General features: G+C 34.6%; 2 protein-coding genes across 2 annotated transcripts; both read right to left on the reverse strand.

Moving 5' to 3' along the window:
• Positions 1-574: 574 nt before the first annotated feature.
• On the reverse strand, positions 575-3,530 carry LOC105229693 (aspartate--tRNA ligase, cytoplasmic). Its single transcript, XM_011210122.4, has 7 exons — positions 3,371-3,530; positions 2,733-2,856; positions 2,341-2,660; positions 2,096-2,273; positions 1,811-2,039; positions 1,132-1,749; positions 575-1,057 (listed from the first exon to the last, which is right to left on the reverse strand). Exons 2-7 carry the CDS (start codon positions 2,835-2,837, stop codon positions 894-896), a joined length of 1,614 nt encoding a protein of 537 aa, XP_011208424.2. The 5' UTR covers positions 2,838-2,856; positions 3,371-3,530; the 3' UTR covers positions 575-893.
• A 384-nt stretch (positions 3,531-3,914) lies between these two features.
• LOC105229694 (uncharacterized) lies at positions 3,915-16,562 on the reverse strand. Its single transcript, XM_011210123.4, has 6 exons — positions 16,402-16,562; positions 7,592-7,978; positions 5,630-6,310; positions 5,485-5,562; positions 5,169-5,403; positions 3,915-4,866 (listed from the first exon to the last, which is right to left on the reverse strand). The coding sequence occupies exons 2-6, from the start codon at positions 7,770-7,772 to the stop codon at positions 4,713-4,715; spliced, it is 1,329 nt and encodes a 442-aa protein (XP_011208425.2). The 5' UTR covers positions 7,773-7,978; positions 16,402-16,562; the 3' UTR covers positions 3,915-4,712.
• Positions 16,563-20,741: the final 4,179 nt, after the last annotated feature.

Raw genomic sequence — 20,741 nt, forward strand, 5'->3', positions numbered from 1 at the left:
ATAAGAATCGGGGTCCGTTCTAGTTACTTAGACCGGACTGCCGTGGGAATCACAGCCATATGCTATTGGGGTCCGAACTCAACAATTTTTTTGAAGATTTTCTTAGACCATACCTAATTCCGTGAAGATATCTCGACAGATTAAAAAGTTTTCCTTACAGAGACTATATTTTGATCATTTGGTTTGTAGCTATTGGAGGATGGAGTCATGAAGTTCACGTAAGTGAGGAAAATTCTCTGATTGCGATTCACTTGGGAGTGGTCAGAAACGATTCTTTTCGACCAAGTATCCTCTGGGTAGCCAAAGAATATCCGTTTGAAGGCGAAGGGATCCACAGGGTTGTGCTGGGTTTGGGACCCGCCACGTAAAAAAACGCTCTCAATGAAAAACCCTCGGCTAAAATCGCGTAAGCGGTGTCTACGCCAGTAAAGAAGATTGTAGCTTTGTGCTGTAGTGGTCCGATATCGGCGGTTCCGACAAAGCTTCTTGGGAAGAATAGGACATGTTTCGAAATCCATAAAAATTATTTTAATTTAATTTAGTTATAACCTTTGCTTTAAGAAAACAACCCCGATTTGTTTTTTGTTTGTGAAGATGTCGTCTTTATTTCAGTCTTAACACCTGTATTAATTGAAATGTGGACAACTTTTACACTAAAGCAGTTGTTGGACAACTGTTGGAATAACTACATAATTAAGTAAATAGTTGGATTAAAAAAAAAATAAAAAATGAACAACCTTTAAAAAGACCAAACAGAAAATCTCGTTTCAAATGATCAAGCATAACATTGGGATGTCACTAAGGAAACTGAGCAAACATAAAATTTATTTGAAACCCATTAGCAAAGTCCACGCTGATCATTTTCCCATTTAACTTTTTTGTGCATAAACATTTTAAGGCGTTAATCGTTTGGGATCACGTGGGAACATCGACGTTTTACGAATATTATCAAGTCCCAGATAGAGCATGACCACACGCTCCATGCCTATACCACCACCAGCATGCGGTGGGCAACCGAAACGGAACGATTCAATATATGCCGCAATCTTCGAAGTATCTATAATGGAAATAACGACAAAAAAAAAACAATTAGTAAATGAAATAGAGTGCGCCTCGCAAAAAAGTACTCACCGATCGCATGATGTTTTGCACGTTCGAGAAGAAAATCGGGATCGTGTATACGCTGCGCACCAGAAAGTATTTCCTCGCCACGCATGAACATATCATACGAGTTGGAATACATTGGGTTATTGGGATCGGGCATCGTATAGAAGGGGCGAATAGCCAGTGGAAATTTGTCCAATACATAAAAATCGGTGTCATACTTTGCCTTAACCAGACGGCCCAACAGCTTTTCGTTTGGTGTAGAGAGATCTTCCTCATCACCGGTTTCAACGCCAGCTTCACGCAACATTTGTACACCTTCAGCGAATTCCAATATCAATGGCGGCTCCAAGAACTTGAATGGCTCCACTTTAAATTGCTGATTTACCGCAGCAATTTCCGTGCTGTAAGTGTCACGTAAACCCTTAAAAATTCCGGTGAACGTATCGGCAATGGTGTGCAAGACCTCGTGGTAGTGATATTTGAATGCCATCTCCAAATCGAGACCCACGAATTCCGTCAAGTGACGGTGAGTGTTGGAGTCTTCCGCACGAAAAACAGCGCCGACAGTGTAAACTTTATCGAAATCAGCAGCAATAGCCATTTGCTTATACAATTGCGGAGATTGAGCCAAATAAGCGGAGTCTAGAATTGAAAAAATAACGTGTTAACTATCCAAAATAAAACGCAGTTAACGGTTGTTTACCTTTGAAGTAGCTGACAGTAAATACGTTTGCGCCACCTTCACTTGCGGCGGATATAATTTTAGGTGTGTGTATCTCTGTAAAACCTTTTGCAGTTAGTATGTCACGGAAGAGACGACAAACCCCAGCTTCCAAACGGAAAATAGCTTGATTGGCCGGTGTACGCAAATCCAACACACGGTTGTCCAGACGTGTATCCTGGTTTACGCGTATATTCAAACTGTCGGCATCCTATAAGATTGTATATTAGTGCCCGCATATAAAGTCGAAATTTTATTTACACTTACATCGGGGTTTTCGGCACGGGATGCATCTTCGATTTGCAGTGGCAATTGCGGTTTGGCTTGTGACACCACGAATAGTTGTTCAATACACAACTCAATAGTTTGTTCAGTACAAGACTCGATCTTGTTTGGTACTGAAACAACTTTAGCTTGTACATCGATAATACTTTCTCTGCTTACGCTATAGGGAATATTGAAAGAGTTATAACATTTATTATTTCTAAATGTTTAGAGAAGCATTAACTTACTTGCCGCTAAACTTCACCATTTGTTTGGAAATACGGTCTCCAACAGCCAAAATACATTGCACGGTGCTGCTCTGCTGACGCAACACTAAGAAACATTGCTTGCCCTTCGAACGGGATGTATGAACGCGTCCGCGCACCCACACCAATTGGTCCCGATAAGCTGGCTGGCTCAATTCGCTCACTGACACGAATTTACGATCTTCAAACTTTTCCTTCGATTGAATAAGACCAGCAGAACCATAACGACCTGCTGATACGTCTACGCTATCACCACCTTCTTCAGCATTGTTCGCCGAATTGGCCGCTTTAATTTCAGCTTTCTACAAAAAAAAAAAAACAAAATTAAGTGGGATTTATACAATAAGTTTTAATCTACTTATTATAAATAATACCTTAGCAGCTTTCAATGCCTCCTTCGCTTGCTTCTTTGCTGCCTTCTTTGAAGTCGTCTCACCTTCAACCGCACCAGTCGCTACGTTTTCCTTATCAGCTACCATACTGTTTGCTTTCTTTCGTCTAAAAATTGATAAGCACAAAAATGACCACAAGCTCATTAAAAATGTTCATGCAAAACAAAAAAGCAACAAGTCAAATTACAGCTAAACTATATTTCATCTCATTCGTCATCGCTACTGCACGTAAGCATCAAAATACCACACAGTAATAAGTTTTTTGGGGGGCGATGAGGAGTGAGCGGCTACATTTCGTATGCGGTTTCGCTATTGCGTCATGTTTGCCAATTTAGTTTTTTGCAAATAAAAGTATTTCCCATTTACACACAAATATTTGGCCTTAGCACGTTTTCAACACATTGCACTCAGAGCTTTCGTTTGCTTTCTTTTCGTTTTTCTTTTTATGATTTTTGATTCACAGCTGCAGCACCGGTGCAAATGTCTGCTCCCCTTTCCCTTCCACATAATATAAATCACATGGTACTTTGCGTCATTAGTTTTGTAAAACTATTACGTTGTATATATTACACGAGTCGTAGTATGTGAATTGGAAAGCTTATGTTTTATTCACTGCTCACCTTTTCGATAAGAATTTATCTCGATTTCGTTCGAAATTTGTGCTCAAAAACACACAAAATGCAACACCACACGCGTTTCACGTCCACCGCATTCCACAAAAGATGAAATTCAATTGTCATTGCGGTGACAGCTGTGAATTGCGGACGTGTCACCACAGGGTTGCAAGAAAGTGAGCAATAGAAAATTGATGTTATTATTAGAGATTGTGCATAAGTTACAACTCTTTTTTTTATAATAATGATAAACATTTAAAAAGCAGTATATCAAATTATTTGGAACTCATAGACAATTTTTAAATACTACTTCATGCACTTTTCATAATTATTTTAAATACCGTATTGGTATCACCCTGTTTCCGAACATGACTTCCACGTCTTGCCATATCTTACCTTTTAAAATCCCCATATAATGTACGGTATATTGATCTCTTCTATGTATATATGGTCTATATACTCTCATATATTACTTAATTTATAATACACGCATATGTATGTACATATGTATACATTTTCTTTGCATTCGTGAATAAACTAAAATGTTTTTATTTGCTTACTTACCACACTTATTCAAATAAATTTACGTACAATGTTTTTATTTCGAACATATTTTTATTATAAAGAGAGAAAGAGAGACTTATACTTATATATAGCTGATAAACTTAGCAAAATATTTTAAGCCTTAAGTATTTTATTTAAGAAAACTTTGGTCTTCTCGAAAGACTTATGTTTATGTCAATAAATTTCTTGTTTTTTCGTGCTATTATAATGGTTTTTTACTTTAAAATATTAATTAACAGTGAACAAGTTTGAAATTCGTGAACATGCATATATACAAAAATAGCTTACAATGAAATTGTACATACAATTATTAAATATTTAAACAATAGTGACTTTTTTTGGTTTTGATTGCTCATTTCAATATGTAAGTTTCTGTTTACATATACTTTTATATTCGTTTATATGTAAAAATTGCTTATAATTTCTTTTATAATTATAAAATATAATTATATTTATTTTTTACAATATTAGTCATTTAGGAACTGCAAATTCTTTTAGTAAAAAACGTATTACTTTCATATAGTTCTGACTAATTAACATTTCTACTCAACGATGACTATTTCAGATGCCTCAGCACCAATCTTATATTGGTTGTAACATCATTTGATTTCAAAAGTTAATTTTGCATTATTTGTCATCTTTAGTAATGGCTTTCACAAGACAATGTTCAACCATGGAGCACATTAGCGAGTATTTTAAGGTACACTGATGATCGGTGGGCACTATTTTGGTATATACATTGACGCATATATGTATATTGAACAAAATTGGTTGGTTAAAGCAATTATCTGCCCATTATTGTAGGCTCATCTGCCATTGCTACTTCATCGTTAGGTGCCTTCGCACCCTTCTTCTTGCCCGAATACCACATAAATAGGAGACCACACACTAAATTCACTATAAAAGTAAACCACGCTAAGTAGACGCCATAACCATAACTGGAAATAATAAATGTAAGGGTTTTATTATATTAAATTACATATAAAAAATATTAATAATTAAAACATATGTATATGAGTGAAAATATTATTATAGCACTAATATTTAAAAGTGGCAATACTAAGCGTTTAACTCGGGAACGGTATGAAATTGAAACTAGTAAGTAGTTTTGTTGCTGCAACCGGAAAACGAACTATTACCGTTACTCGTGCGCTTGCAAAAACAAATGTCCAAATTTTGTGCAACTCATTGTGGCAAATATAAATCATAGTTATTTTTCATACAAAATTCGAATACTTACGTAAGTTCAGCACCTTCGGGATAAGCGTAGAATAAGTGCTTCTTTGTGTAATCAACGGATGAAAAGAGCACCTGTAGAACAACCACGGCAGTAGAGGCGGAAACCAGGTGAATACCACCAGCTAAACGCTTAAACATATAGCGCGGATTCTTGAAAGTGTAAAAAGAGAAAACCGAACCCAGACTCATAACGAACACGGTGATACAGGCAAACGAAGCCTGTGTGCGTATATAATCTGCCGAAAGAAAAACAAAAGTGTAAAATATTGTTGTGAAATAGACTGTTGTGAAAAAGACATAACTGGGCGTCTACTTACCCATCAGCTCCACGTCGATGCCGGGATCTTTGTTCAACGACTTGGGGTTGGTGAACATGTCAATGTACTTGCAACGCTCTGGAAAAATGTGTAGGTAATTTTGATAAAATGATTTTAGTACATTATTCATACGACTCGAGCTTACCATTCGGTTGATAGACATAACCGTTCGCTTCGCGACCACTGCTTGGTGGTAGTGGTGGCACCAGTTGCAATATCACCTGATGATCATCCAGTACAAATGCGGGCACGCCCAAATCACGCACATATGGCCAGAAAAGCTTTGGCACAAAGGGTTTCTCATTCCAACCCACAAATATGGCCAATTGCGCCGCTTCTGGTATAACAAAATAATATGATGTTGCATTGACTCTGACTTTTTGAAGTGCTGTTCCGAAGATTTTTCGTGATTCTATTTCGCGTACATTTAGCGGATCGATTGCGATCGGCTTGGCATTTATGGGTATGGTTTCGGCTTGTGTGGCTGTTGTGTTCAATACAAGATCTTCAAAGATTTTTTTGAATGCCTTAAACTCTTCCTCGTCATTACGTACCCAATGCGCAAACATGCGTCGCCTAGCGGACTCCGTAAAATTTTTCATCGGTATCTCTACAATTTCCTCGCTAAATTCGCGCACAAACTCTAGCGCTGATGCATTCAATTTGGCATCCAATAACGTTGTAGGGTTCACATAAGCTATGGACGTGAAGTTGCGCACCACATTGGCGGTGGGCAATGCGTTAGGTGTTTTAGTGTGCCGACAATGCACCCACAAACCGGAGTGTGAGTCCATAAAAAATCGACGTGTCTCCGGTATGAAAATGCCTGTTGAAAAAGAAAATTTAAGTATATTATAAAAATTAATCTAGAGTATGCCTTAACTTATATACACAAACTTGAGTGATATTGTAACAAATATTGAAATTGTTGTAAAGTAGTGAAAATTTCAAGTCGTAATGCAATTTTTTAGCGCTTCACTGAATTTTAAGGCTTTAACCCTTTAATTCTACGCTAGAACTAATCGGCTAATTTATAAATATTTATGCGGGTTATAAGCGGGGTTACCAATCTTAAAAAAAATTTTGGATTTATAATTCGATTTTGATTTTTAATTCCAATTTAGGGAAGTGTAAGTTTGACTGCTCCAGTGTATACAATATGATAACTATGTGTGATAACTATACCGAGATAGATTACGGGTTATATAAATATAAATAATCAGGTTGACGAGATTTTTAATGCAAATTATCGGGCTTACAAAATAAAAATAATTTAATTGAAATGATAATTCAATTATTTGTTCTGGTTTAATTAAAAAAAAACATGAAAAAATCAATTATGGAATAGGTAAAAATTAAATTAAAAATTAAAAAACTATTAAAATTCTATCTTTTTCTTCTCAGCTTTTCGCTATTTATGCGAAAATAAATGAAATTAAACTGCTTCCTGTTAATTTTTTCCAAATGCTTTAAATTATCGCGCCGTAAAAACAATTTAGTGAGCTTAAAACGATTAAATATACGCGCCATTCGTAAATCAAAATAAATTAAATAATTAGAAGAATCATTCTTAGGCAAAGCATAGCGGATATATAATTACAAAGAAGCTAAGGCGTCTATGTAATGTCTAATAGGTAGTACAAGAGCCGAACAAAAAGACTCGTGCTAAAGGCGGAACGATAATACTTTCTGGCAAATATGTAATAGTGGTCATAAAACGTTGTTGTTGTATGTAAGCATTCATTCAAAAATGAAAAAAAGCTATAAAAGTTTTGTAGTGCGAATAACTAGCTCATAAAATTGTGAATATTGCGTTGTATAGTTTGCTTCTGATCATTGACGGCATAGTGCTTCCTACTTTTGAAGAAAATAACAACAACAAACAAATTTACAATTCAAAAGTATTCGATATAAAGGCAATAACATTGTCACTCAAAAGATTTTCGAATTCGTTAACGCCTAAGCTTGTATTGCGTATGTGTTCGGGTGTGCATACGAGTATTTCGTTTGTTATTAAAATGTCCAAATGTCATATGTTTTCTTTGGCGAAGTAAAATTCAAATGTTAAAATATTTAACTATTAACTGTTCGCTGACATTGGTTTTACCTTTTCCACCGGTTATTATCACCCAGTGGTCCGTTGAAATGGCTACAATCCACATGATGAGCGAGAGCACCATCAACACGCTGCAACCGAACAGCACACGACGTTGGAACATGTACGCAGCCATAAGCGGCTTGCGTTCCTCCTCGCGTCCGAGTGTTGAGCTGGAGACATCCCGTATCATTTTGCTGGGTTTTGTCCTTACTGTTGTGATAGTGTTATTTGCAACAGCGTTGCTTTTGTCGCTCTAAAAGCGTTTCAGCGCTTTGTATTGTCTTTATCTGCTTTATTGTTAATGCTTCGGTTTTAGCTTCTAACTCACCGGGCGTATAAGCAACTTCGTGCCCCAGCGGCCGTATTTATACGAAGCGCAGGCGCCAGTTTTGATTACTGTAAAATGAGTGAATTTTTTATTTTAATATATGGTATAATAGTAACAAACAATATACTGTAACAAATAAATATTTTATTTAAACACATATATTCGAGCGTTTATATGTATGTATTAGTCAAAGATAATTGTATAGCTCGCCTGATAACTATAGGATCAAATAATATTTTTGTTATTTAACTTTTATAAAATTATCAAACTTAAAATGTATAATTTCAAATTCGTCTTAGCATATTTTATACTCTGCAGTCAAGTTTTTTGTAATAATTCCAATTTATATTGGCTTTGTGTTATTAATTATCATCCTAAATGTATGCTACATTTTATAAACTCACACTCCTTGTTATGCACTAAAATTTTGCAGATGTTCATATTGTTCACAGCGAGCTACTCATTCATCGCCTGTCTTACATTCGCCAACCGTTGGAGAGTAGTGAATCGAACAAAGCATCCCTTATAGTGCAAAGGCGTTTCAGATTGCTTGAAAGTACAAGGCCAAACTTTAAACGCGTTTTCAAAGTCCAACCTTACTCGAAAACGTTTAAACCGATTAGTCTCAAATTTAAACACGAGCTTCTTAAATAAATTTTTTTAGTAATTAATATAAACAAAATTTTAATCAATAAATGTTTTTTCCTATTCCTCCAATCAATTACTAGATTTAACATTACAAACTTTAACGAAATCGGTTTGTTTTTTTTTAGTTTCAGAGGACTCAGTTCAGAGATATAGTGTTCACCACAAAATGTCTGTTTTGAGAGGAGCTCCCGGAGATCAGCCTTTCCAAATAAATATTTTTACTAATATTAAGCATTAAAATACAGTTAAAAGATTATATACAAAATACAAAAAATTTCAAAATTTTTCTCAGAAAAAAAAATTCTGGAAATTCGCTTTTTTCGGCCTTCTAATTATATATAGTATAACCGTATAACCCCTTAAGAGGTATCCGCATATTTTTTTGTACGAACTCGATCCTGTCGCTTCTATATGTAATTTTTTTGACAGAGAGTAGTACGATTTTTTTGAATCGAAGACAGCTAAGGTGAAAATTAGGAGTTTTTATGAAAATATTTGAGATTTTTTAGCAAAAATTGTCCATTTCCTCTATTGCACGTATGAAGTTCTACATATTTGCTATCAGGAAGAATAAAAACCATACTAATTAGCGAATTCCATTAGCTATCTCCGAAACAAATTGTTGGCCAAAGCGGTTTTTTTTTAACAAATTTTATGTATTTTAAAGTATTTTTTTTCAAAATTTAAATCTAAATTTTTAATTTCAATAATATTTTTAATAATTTCACTGTTCGTCAAACACGAGCACTGGCACGGCTGTCACCCGTGGCATATTGACGTTGAGTTATGTGCACGCATCATTGCCAAGTATGTGTGCGTAGGCGTGCCAAGGTGTGCGTGCAGACGCGGAGAATTTAACAACTGTTTGGATTAAGATGCGCAAGTGGTTGTCTATTTAGCTCAAATTGTGCCGTTTAAATTCGCGCAAAGATTTGCTTGTCTGTGTGTATGTATGGCTGTTTGTGGAAGTACACACTTAGCGCTGCCAAAATAGTTGACTGCCAAAATGTCAAAATTGCGTGCGACTTAATATTTTACTAATTTATAAGAATGCTTGTTGGTTTTGTTGTTAGGTTGGCGTCAACGTTTCGGTTTTCATTTTTCATTTTCGATTTTCAATTTTATTTTTACTTTCTTGCGGCCTACTTTTTGTTGTTACTACGTATATTTACTAAATAAACAACAAATAATTGTTGTTGTTGTTATTGTTGCGCATGTGTGCTTAGGTTTTTTATGTGAATATATGCACGTCGTTAAATCGGATTTAAATAAACAAAATTTTCACTGCCAGAAGACGAAGCAAAAAGTGCCAAATGTGATTTTCCCGTATGAAATGTGTGATAGGTGGTTGTATATATGTACATATGTATGTATGTATGTATGTATGTAGGACCGCGTGTGGTATACCACCTTGAAATTGAAGCTGGAATGAAAAATCCTACAAATAGATCACTGATCTGAGCCAACTATAGCTACTTTTGAGTAGTCCAGTGGGAAGCTTATATTATATATGTATGTAACGGGTGATTTTTTTGAGGTTAGGATTTTCATGCATTAGTATTTGACAGATCACGTGGGATTTCAGACATGGTGTCAAAGAGAAAGATGCTCAGTATGCTTTGACATTTCATCATGAATAGACTTACTAACGAGCTACGCTTGCAAATCATTGAATTTTATTACCAAAATCAGTGTTCGGTTCGAAATGTGTTTCGCGCGCGTGTTTTGTTCAGCGATGAGGCTCATTTCTGGTTGAATGGCTACGTAAATAAGCAAAATTGCCGCATTTGGGGTGAAGAGCAACCAGAAGCCGTTCAAGAACTGCCCATGCATCCCGAAAAATGCACTGTTTGGTGTGGTTTGTACGCTGGTGGAATCATTGGACCGTATTTTTTCAAAGATGCTGTTGGACGCAACGTTACGGTGAATGGCGATCGCTATCGTTCGATGCTAACAAACTTTTTGTTGCCAAAAATGGAAGAACTGAACTTGGTTGACATGTGGTTTCAACAAGATGGCGCTGCATGCCACACAGCTCGCGATTCTATGGCCATTTTGAGGGAAAACTTCGGACAACAATTCATCTCAAGAAATGGACCCGTAAGTTGGCCACCAAGATCATGCGATTTAACGCCTTTAGACTATTTTTTGTGGGGCTACGTCAAGTCTAAAGTCTACAGAAATAAGCCAGCAACTATTCCAGCTTTGGAAGACAACATTTCCGAAGAAATTCGGGCTATTCCGGCCGAAATGCTCGAAAAAGTTGCCCAAAATTGGACTTTCCGAATGGACCACCTAAGACGCAGCCGCGGTCAACATTTAAATGAAATTATCTTCAAAAAGTAAATGTCATGAACCAATCTAACGTTTCAAATAAAGAACCGATGAGATTTTGCAAATTTTATGCGTTTTTTTTTTTTAAAAAAGTTATCAAGCTCTTAAAAAATCACCCTTTATATACATACATATACATATATTGGATGTATTACGACTACTTTGAAGTTGGTATGACCCACAAGTCCGATTAGTCAACCTACTGTTTTTTCCTTACAAGAAAGTGTCAATTGCCAAATTTTGGTAAGAAATATGTAATTCTCACAATAGTTGAAAGCTGTTGCTAACTGCTTTGTATAACTTATTATTCCACATAAAATTTGTATTCCAAATTTGTTCAATTAATTCAGGTGCTTTGTTTTTAAATGCAAAATGGTCGAGGTAAATATGTTTTTTCTAGAAAATTTGCCTAAATTTGAGCCTATTCTCAAATGTGGTTGTCACATGACTTCGGTGAGGCATTCTTTAAGCCAATAAATTTAGATTAGATTTTTTTCTAGGCCTTCCAACTTGAAAAAGTTTAAAGGTTATTATAGTACTTATGTATTTAAATATATAAATAAATTACACTGAGATTTTTTATTGCTTATTTGCTGATAAATTTTAATTTATTTCGTTTTCAGATTTTTTGTAAATATTTTTTATTACTGTTCAAGGATCTGTTACAGAAGTGAAAGCAAATTATTTAACCGAAATCGTTTAATTTAATTTGCCGTTATACGCCGATAATTTTTTCACCGAAGTGAGTAAGAAACAGAAGTGCAGAGGTGAGTAAGTAAGTTAGTTTTTAGTATAATTGTTTTTTTAAGTATTTGCTTTACGCTATTCCTGAAAACCTACCCCAAGGTTTCTTTTAATTAAATATACCTCTGATTCACCATTGGGGTAACTTGCACACATCTGCGTGGATAAGTATTTCTAAAAAAAATTATATTTATATATGTATGTATATGCAGAAGTTTGCGTATATACATACTTACATTTATATAAAAATTATATAGCGATATAGCACGCACAGTATTTAGTTAGACAAACAAGTTCATCACGAATATCCCAAAAAAAGCTCTAAAAAATATTTATTTTTGAAAGCTGAAGGAATATTTTTTCATATTATTTAAGGATGAGCACGTGTAAAAGTGAACATACAAGCTAAATTCCCATGTTACCATTACCGCTATTCATGTCTGCATTTGCATACTCGCCGCTCTCAACTCGCTCTGAGTGTCGTACTTCGCCTTCATAAAGTGCTTGCAATACTCCTGTTGCATTTAACGCGAATTTCGGATGTTTGCAAATATTTATGTACGTGTGTGTATGTACATATGTGAATAAGTTGTTGCCCTTTTCTTGTTTTTGCCTCTATGCAAAATTTTTATTGTTTTGGACACGCATATGCAAACATGCGTGAATAAACATTACTAACATATAATGCATATAATACGTTTAGATATCTGTACGCATATATATAGGTAAGTGCATATACATACAAGTACATATGTACATATATGTCGCCATGTATTATATATTGCTGAGTTTTGTTTGGTTTAATTTGTCTGGCACTTGGCATTTTACTACTTGACTCAAAAAGTTTCTTTTTTGCCACTTGCGGTGTGCTTCTTGGCTGTTGCTAATGTTTTCTCACTAAGTGTTGTTGTTGTTTGTGTCTTTGTTGTATTAGTACATTTCGCTGTGCTGTATTTCAAGTAATTTTTAGCATTATATATGTATATATAATATGTGTGCCATATATTATATTATTTATTGGTGGGTGTGTGGCTGTGTGTTTTTGTGCTCTTGTCTTTAGTGGGATTTTCCCATTTGTTTTAAGTGATTTTTTTTTGAATTTGAAGAGCTGCTGATAATTTTATTTCTGTGCAAATCAAAAGTTCTGTTGTTCAATGAAAAAAAAATGCACGTATTGTATATATTTGTAAATACATATGTATGTATGTACTTATGTACATATATGAGTTGTTTAGGAAAAAAGTAAATCTAATGGGAGAAGCTAAATGCGGCAAATAAGTACAATAAATGAAACTAAATTAGGTGTGACTTGCTCGTAACATAACAAAATATCTTTGAATTATGTGAAAAAATAAAATTTTAAAATTTATACATTCTATTGTTGTTGCATGATTATTTTATAGAGTTTATTGCGTATTTTATTATTTGTTGCTTTAATTTTAGTTCACTTGAAATTTTGGGGAAAAGCACACTTTGACTTATAAAGGTGGCTACAGACTGAAACCCGTTAAAGATGTGCGGGTAAACTGAAAGGATAGATACATATGTATGTATGTATAAGGGACTTTATTTGAACTTATTGATATTGGAAAGTGGAATAGAACTCAAATTGAACATAATATTTTAAGACACCCTGTAATAATTTTTCCCCAGAAAAACCTTAAACATTTTTTTCCACAATAAATCTCTTGTTTTTTTAGGAATCAGCTCGTGCGACTGACGAACGTCAAGCAGAAAAAACAACCAAAAAAACATTTTTCGAGTTCTTGAGTTAAAAACTTTTCAAATAAACTCAACAAGAAAATCTTTTAACACAGATATGTAACAACATATGCCAAATCTCAGAATATATTGGGTAGTCGAAAAAGTATTTTCGTATTTTGCCTTTAATTAATAGATGTCGTTGTAGTCGTATAAATATAAAAAAATTAGTTGAAGTTTGATTAGAAATACGAAAATAGTTTTTCGACTACCATAATATCTAAAATAATATTTCTTAAAGCAGGGATATTAAGTTGAGTTTGGTCTTCATCGCACTATCTAAAATGATTTTATTTCTCTTTAATTTCACTACGATTGAACAAAAAACTTTATTAGTTATTTCGAATCGTTTTAAGGCGAGACGCACTATTTTGTAACTTCAAGCATGGCCTTTCATATAAATGTCATAAGTTATTTTTACTTACATCAATATGTGATGAAACACAAATTTGAAGGCAACATTTTTCTTAATTAACAACAACATTAGGCAAAAAAGTATTTTCTAAACATTCCATTTCACACATTTGTGGGCGAGTTCGGTGCGTCGTCGACATCATTTAACGAAGACCGATTGACATATTTTGACATACACATGGACGAACATCTATATGTACTATATGTTGATGTGTTTGTAGGCATATACATACATATGTACATAGGCAAAATATACTTTTTCTAAAACATACTTATTGACGATAATTTATTATTGTCAGTAATAATTTTTCAGTTGAGATTTGTCGTGGATATACATACATACATACATAAGGACGAGCCAAGCCAAAATTTAACCTACATACATATACACGAAAAAAAAATTTGTTTGTGTAGTTGGATTTTTTGCTTAATTTTAAAAGTTGTCGGTGACCTCTGAAACATAACATAACATGTAAAAATATTTTTTTTACTAAAATTTCTATAACTTTTGAAACTCTTAGGATAATATTTTTACATCAGGAAATCCTGTAGAGCAAAAAAATTTTTTTGCAAATTAAATTTTTTTTTTTAATAAAAATTTTTTATATATTTTTTCTTAGAATAATTTTTTACATGACGAACTCTTGTAAAGCAAAAAAAAAAACTCAAATTATTGTTTTTTAATAAAAAATTTGTGCATTTAAAAAATTTTTAACATTGAAAAAATCGAAAATTAATTTTATATTTATCATACAACATTTATCGTGATTTTCATTTATTAATATTTAGCAGCGTATTCTAAGGGTTAAGATGCCAACGCTCTCTGTCACTTTGTAGAACATCTTTTTGTTTAACAGGATTTTCGTTTTCGAAATTTATGCATATTTTTCGAAATATTTTGTATAATTTTTTTATGTAAAAATAAATAACAATAAATTTAATAAAGAAAATAATAAATTAGCAGGCTTTCGCAAGCGTTCACATACACAGCCCATCTTTGTGGCGTAGCGGCGCACACATACACATGCACACAATGCAATTGACAGCGCTAATGGGCTGTAGAAATGTTTTCAAATGCGTTACACAAATAGACGCTTTTCTCATAGATATTGTCATATAATACACACATATACCGTTACACACCTACATGCATATGCCATTATGCTTGTGTATTGGGGTTTATTGTCATTTTGGAATTCTTGACATTTTTCGCGACCAATACTGGCACAGCTTCGTGTACGTCGCAGAAGATATTTTGCTTTGGCATTTTTATTGTTGTTTAAAATATTAAGTATTTGAAAATATTTTGAAACTTGAGTGAAAGATATCACAGGAACAACAATGACATTGGCAAAAATATAAATTTGAAAAGTGTAACAGGGAGCTGGCAAAGTGACTATAGGGTTTTAACACATTTTTAAGCACTGCAAACTGTGCTGTTATTTATATATCTAATTAAAAATAGTATAATACATAAGGTCTAATATGTATTCGGGCCATGGTTGGACTTCAAAGACTTTTTGAAAACGAACCTGTGTGAGACCCTTCGTTTGTGGCATGTCGTTTTGAAATCTTGCACACGTTCTTTTCTCCCTAAAAATCTGCTTATTTATCAAAACCGTCGATATCGGACCACTGTAGCATATAGCTGTCATACAAACTGAATAGTCAAAATCAGGTTCTTGTATTGAAAACTTCTTCATTTGAATAAATATCTTTACGAAAATTGGTGTGAAGTATTATTCAAGTCGGTGCTATAATCTCCGAATAAATTTTTCAGATCGAACCACTATAGCATATAGCTGCCTTAGAAACTGAATGCTTAAAATCAGGTGCTTATATGGAAAACTTTTTTATTTGACAAGATGTATTCATGAAATCTGGCATAGAATATTATTCAAGGCAACGTTAAAACTTTCTAAATCTTTTTTTATAGATCCGAGCACTTTACTCATATATGTCATATACATACATATGTATGTATTAGGCAACATGGCACCCCTTGAAAAGTTTACAGTATTGTTATTGTTAAAAATTGTATATATGTACTAACTTAATAACAGTATTTGTGAAATCTAAAACCCCAACTTAACACCTAAATAGCAGTTAATTAAAATAATATGTGCATCAAAGCACAACTTAAAATCACAACTCAAGCGTCAAGCTCAAATGGTCACTCATACGCCCCGTGCAACACTCATACGACATGTAGCACCCATATTAAAAGCATAGTAGTTGTTTATTTTGAGTTTTGTCGTTTTGTAGGCATTTTCATTGTGTCAATTTCATTTATTTGTGTTTATTTGATTGTTAGTAATGTTTTTGGGTTTTTGGCTTTACTTTTGTTTCGCCTTATTCCCCATATCGCCTGCTGTCTTTAGCTGGCTGTGCTTTCGGTTTCACATATGCATTGTCAAACTGATCGCGCAAGTCTTAGCAACTAACACAGTCAGAGCAAGTAGGCAGCTTACAGCTCAAATGAATTATGCAACTGCGCTGTCAGCAGGGTAATATAATAACACAAATCGAGCACATTATAAATAATTAAACGTTGTATATCTTTTTTTAGTAGCTGACAGCTAAATATTACCTGCTGTGTTGTACATAAAATGCGACGTTCACAATTCAGCAACTAGCAGTAGGCTCGTAGGAGAAGCAAATTTATTTAGAAATTATTTTTGTAGGAAATTTTAAAATTTTTAGAATTTTTTTTTGAAATATTTTTTTTTTTTTATTTTTGTAATTATTTTATGTTTTATTTAGAAATATTTTTTAAATTTTTTAAAATTATTTCTAATTTTTTATATACATATTTTTCTTATTTATTATTACATTTTTATTTATTTGCAAAAAAATGGCACAAATATTTATTTTTCATGTTTTCATGTTTTTATTTTTTTATTTAATGTGTTTGGCATAAAATTTTCTGTATTTTTTTTTTTTTTAATTTTAATGCACTCTTAATTATTTCCACTTTCCCAATTAAATATTTTTCAAAAAACCACTTGCAGCTTTATATATCGATAAGTAGATTTTTCAATATAATTACACATCACGCACTTTCACACAATAAAATCACTAATTCATCAAAATTTTCGCCACTGTTTACTTTATTAGCACTTGAATTAGCTGAAAGTGTTTGGGTATCGCACTTTCCGGATACGAGGGGGCACCGCAAGCAACCCGCTCGCTTCTAACAACGACGACAAGAGTTCGTCCGATCGGTCAATCAGTCATTCGCACACTGATGCGACCGTTTTCCTGGTGACTGGCGAGTGCTCATATAGCTGCCTGGCTGCCTGGTTGCCTTTTTCGCCTACTTGCTGTGTTAGCAGCTCACTTCCACTTGCTCGATACACGCTCGTGTGTGTGTGTGTGTGTGTGCTGGCTGCCTGGCTGCGAGCTGATCTGAGTAGGCGACAAGTAATCATTCTTCATTATATTTCTGTTGTGCTAGTCTGTGCCGTCGCGGCACATTGTTTAGCTGTTGCTTCTTTGTTTGAGTGCGTACCACAAGCACTGAGCGAGTGTGGCCCAGGAGCGCCAGTGAAAAACATTGCATGCTCCCTTTTTGCACATCAGCAATGTAAATGAGTTGAGCGTACTTCGAAAAAAGTTGTTGAAGTGGCAGTGGTCGCTGAAGAAAGTAGCCAGGCTGAGCGCCGCGAGCTGCTGAACAATCAAATCCAACAAGTTTCTCTCAAATTTGCCATTGTATTTATGTTTTTCAGACACATATTATGCATATTTATGTATTATACACTATTCAAATATCAAGAGCAAGCCAGCAAGGCAACAAGGCAACTCATCTCGCACGCCTGCTCTACGAGCGTGCCAACAAACAACTAACCACGGACCGCAGTCAACGGGCGAACAAACAGTCAACAGTCAGGCAAATATGTTGCCGTTATTCATATGTTTTGCTTGCTCCACTCATGTGAGTGTTTCATTTCGGCGCTCTTTGTCATGTATAGCTTTTATAAACACATGCTTTACATAGAGTTTCTTTGGCAACTTCAGCGCCTGTTGATTTTTTACCAACCAACCACCCCGTAAATGCGCCCAGCCGCTCTACATGCTATTCTCATTACAACTGTAGACGAGCAACACCAACACACACATAAATAACAACAGCTTCCTTCCGTCATTGAGTGCCTGTATAAATGGCTCCGTTTGCTTTCGACGTCATCAATGAACGTACCCTCTTGTAGCCTCATCGAACATGTCAGTGGCCCGAACGCGCTGCTCACTTTCATGTAGAATTTGTACCCACAACGCCGCCGCTCTCACTTATACCAACACCGCCATTAAACATTTAAGCACTCAAGCAGTAACAACAGCGTGGCACGCATGCAACGTTATTCCGCTAAAAAATAAATATGAAAAGGAAGCATTAAGCTTCCAAACGCTGAAGTATCACAGCGTGTAGCAGTCAATGTACAGCAAATAAGTTTTTCCTTGTGCATTTGGCAATAATGTAAACAGCTCACGTTTTCCCCCAACGCGGCAATCAGCGAAAACGACGCAGTCATGGTCTGGCCCCTCGTTTTGCGCCTCGTATTGCCTGCGTGCTGGCAATCCACTTTTAGATGCTGTTAAATGAAATTGAAATTTCTATAAAAATATCATACGCAACAGGCGGATAAACAAATGCACATACATTTTGCTCACATACATCACTTCTATATACATGGTATGTATTCATTTAGCCTTTCTTGGTGCTCTTCATTGAGTACAAATTTTTTGAAATTTTTATACCTTGCAGAAAAAATTTCCATTCATGGGAATCCTATCCAATAATATATAGATCTTCGTCATAGAAAAGCACAGGACATGAGGTCCCGGTAAAGAAACCTCATCACAACCACAAGAGCAATACAATTTAAAAATCTCCTCGCGTAATGATTTCTCTTACTTTCGGCTCGTTATATAACCCAGGCTAGCTGCTATGGGCACATGGGTATATTCGATATCCATAGTTCTAGCGGTCTTCTGTGCTCTATTCAAAGTTTTCAGATTCAAAGTGCAGCTCGATAATCCCGTTTAAGAACACACCAAGTTTGAAGTTTTTAGCTTTAAGAATAACATAGAAATTTATTAAAAATGACATACTACAATTTGAAATCGATTTTTGAAATATTTTTTGTGTTATACATTAGCGCATTTTTCGAATTTGCTGAAGTAATTACTCGGAGGAAATGATCCGATCACTATCAATTTCTTCATATTCTGTATATATAAGTAAGTCGAAAAAGTCTTTTCGTATTTCTAATCAAACTTCAACTCATTTTTTTTTTTGTATTTATAATGAACTTTAATCAACCAAATATGTACCTCAGCCCTTCCTGTTGATCAGTTTTGGCCACCTTTTTTTCGATTGCTTGCTTCAATATCATCAGTTGTTGACAGTAAAATGTATAATCAATCGTTCGACAATGCTGGATCAGCTCATAGTATTTCTTTCCAATCCCACCAAACACTTGGCATAACCTTTCGAGACATTATTTCAGGTTTTGCGACCATTTGTTGAGCTTCAACAAAGAATCGCAGATGTTAATTTGTTCCATTAAATTTTTCACAGACAATTCATGTGGCACCCAAACATCGAGCTTCTTTTTGTAGCCAGTTTTTTTTATACCATCATATCCGTAAACTTCACAAATTTCCTTGGTGGTTGGTGGTTGCATGCCATTCTTCCCGTTTTTATACAAAAATTTCAAAATAAAGCGAATTTCTTCATTATTTTCACTCATTTTTGAACAGCTGTAACTTTTTTCAACTTCCCGAATTAAATTTGTTTGGTTATTATATATTTGGTTATATATAAGCTTAAAATTTCACCTTTCCAACACTATCTGATATGACACAATGTGATAGGTAAGAGATATACGACTGTAACGACATCTATTGACAAAATACGAAAGGACTTTTTCGACTACCAATATATCTCCTAGTAGTCCGAGACGCAGCCTGGCGTGTTCCTGATCTACTACCTGGGCTATAATAATGACATATGTATGTAAATACCGGCAAACTAACAACAAAATGTGCACTGAGCAGAATATGTCCAAAACAACAGGTTTCACAAACACATTCTGTTTAATAAATTGTTTGTTGTTGTAACACATTGTGGCATGACAAGCCGACAGTTCTGCTAATTTTATTAAATGACCTACAAATCTGGTGCAGCATAAATAAAGTACGCTGGCGATTTATTTTGTCAAAACTCACTCGTGAAAACAACATACATACTCACCTGTACCGTTACCTGTGCTATGCTATATGTATGAGTATATTATATATGCAATGGCATGGGTGGCACTAGGTGGCCTACATGTAGTAGGCGTTGGTGGTGACAAACATTTACATTTATATTACATTAGCGTACACACACATACATTTAATCATGCAAATATACATACAAGCATAGCATACATACATATATACATATATACGTTTATAGAGTGGAAAGTGTATCGAGCATTGGCGATACGTTGCAAGGCGGGAGGGTTTCATATTATTTATTTGCCAATTCGTATGAATGATTTCGGAAATTGGCTGCTAATCGAGAATCGTAGCACTTATTTACATTAATCGTACAACAACAAAAGTGAATTTTAATCAAAGCTATTGAAGTTGAGTGGCAGATTTAGTGATTCACTGCTGGAAGTAGTTAATCAACATTTTTTGGTAATTTATTTTTCATTCACAACAATTGGCACTAGCACGAGCTTTTTTTGGGAGCTATTATTTCGGATTGAAAAATCCGATAAATGTTTCTTCGTTACTAAAAAATCAATTTACATATGTATACATATTTGAAAAACTATATCATATGCAATATGCCACTGTGTCTGAATTTGGTATCCCCGTAAAAGTAATACTCCACAGTGATACTGACATTGAGCAATACCAAAAGTTCTGTCAGGA

This window comes from Bactrocera dorsalis, chromosome 3 (assembly GCF_023373825.1).
Source record: "Bactrocera dorsalis isolate Fly_Bdor chromosome 3, ASM2337382v1, whole genome shotgun sequence".
NCBI classification, from domain to species: Eukaryota; Metazoa; Arthropoda; class Insecta; order Diptera; family Tephritidae; genus Bactrocera; species Bactrocera dorsalis.

Excerpts from the sequence above, each read along its gene's own strand:
- LOC105229693 (XM_011210122.4), bottom strand. The coding sequence starts at position 2,837 with ATGGTAGCTGATAAGGAAAACGTAGCGACTGGTGCGGTTGAAGGTGAG. Across the intron at positions 2,661-2,732 it reads AGGCATTGAAAGCTGCTAAG|AAAGCTGAAATTAAAGCGGC; the intron begins GTATTATTTATA and ends TTTTTTTTGTAG. Across the intron at positions 2,274-2,340 it reads ATGGTGAAGTTTAGCGGCAA|CGTAAGCAGAGAAAGTATTA; the intron begins GTAAGTTAATGC and ends TATTCCCTATAG.
- LOC105229694 (XM_011210123.4), bottom strand. The coding sequence starts at position 7,772 with ATGATACGGGATGTCTCCAGCTCAACACTCGGACGCGAGGAGGAACGC. Across the intron at positions 6,311-7,591 it reads GATAATAACCGGTGGAAAAG|GCATTTTCATACCGGAGACA; the intron begins GTAAAACCAATG and ends CTTTTTCAACAG. Across the intron at positions 5,563-5,629 it reads TTATGTCTATCAACCGAATG|AGCGTTGCAAGTACATTGAC; the intron begins GTAAGCTCGAGT and ends ACATTTTTCCAG.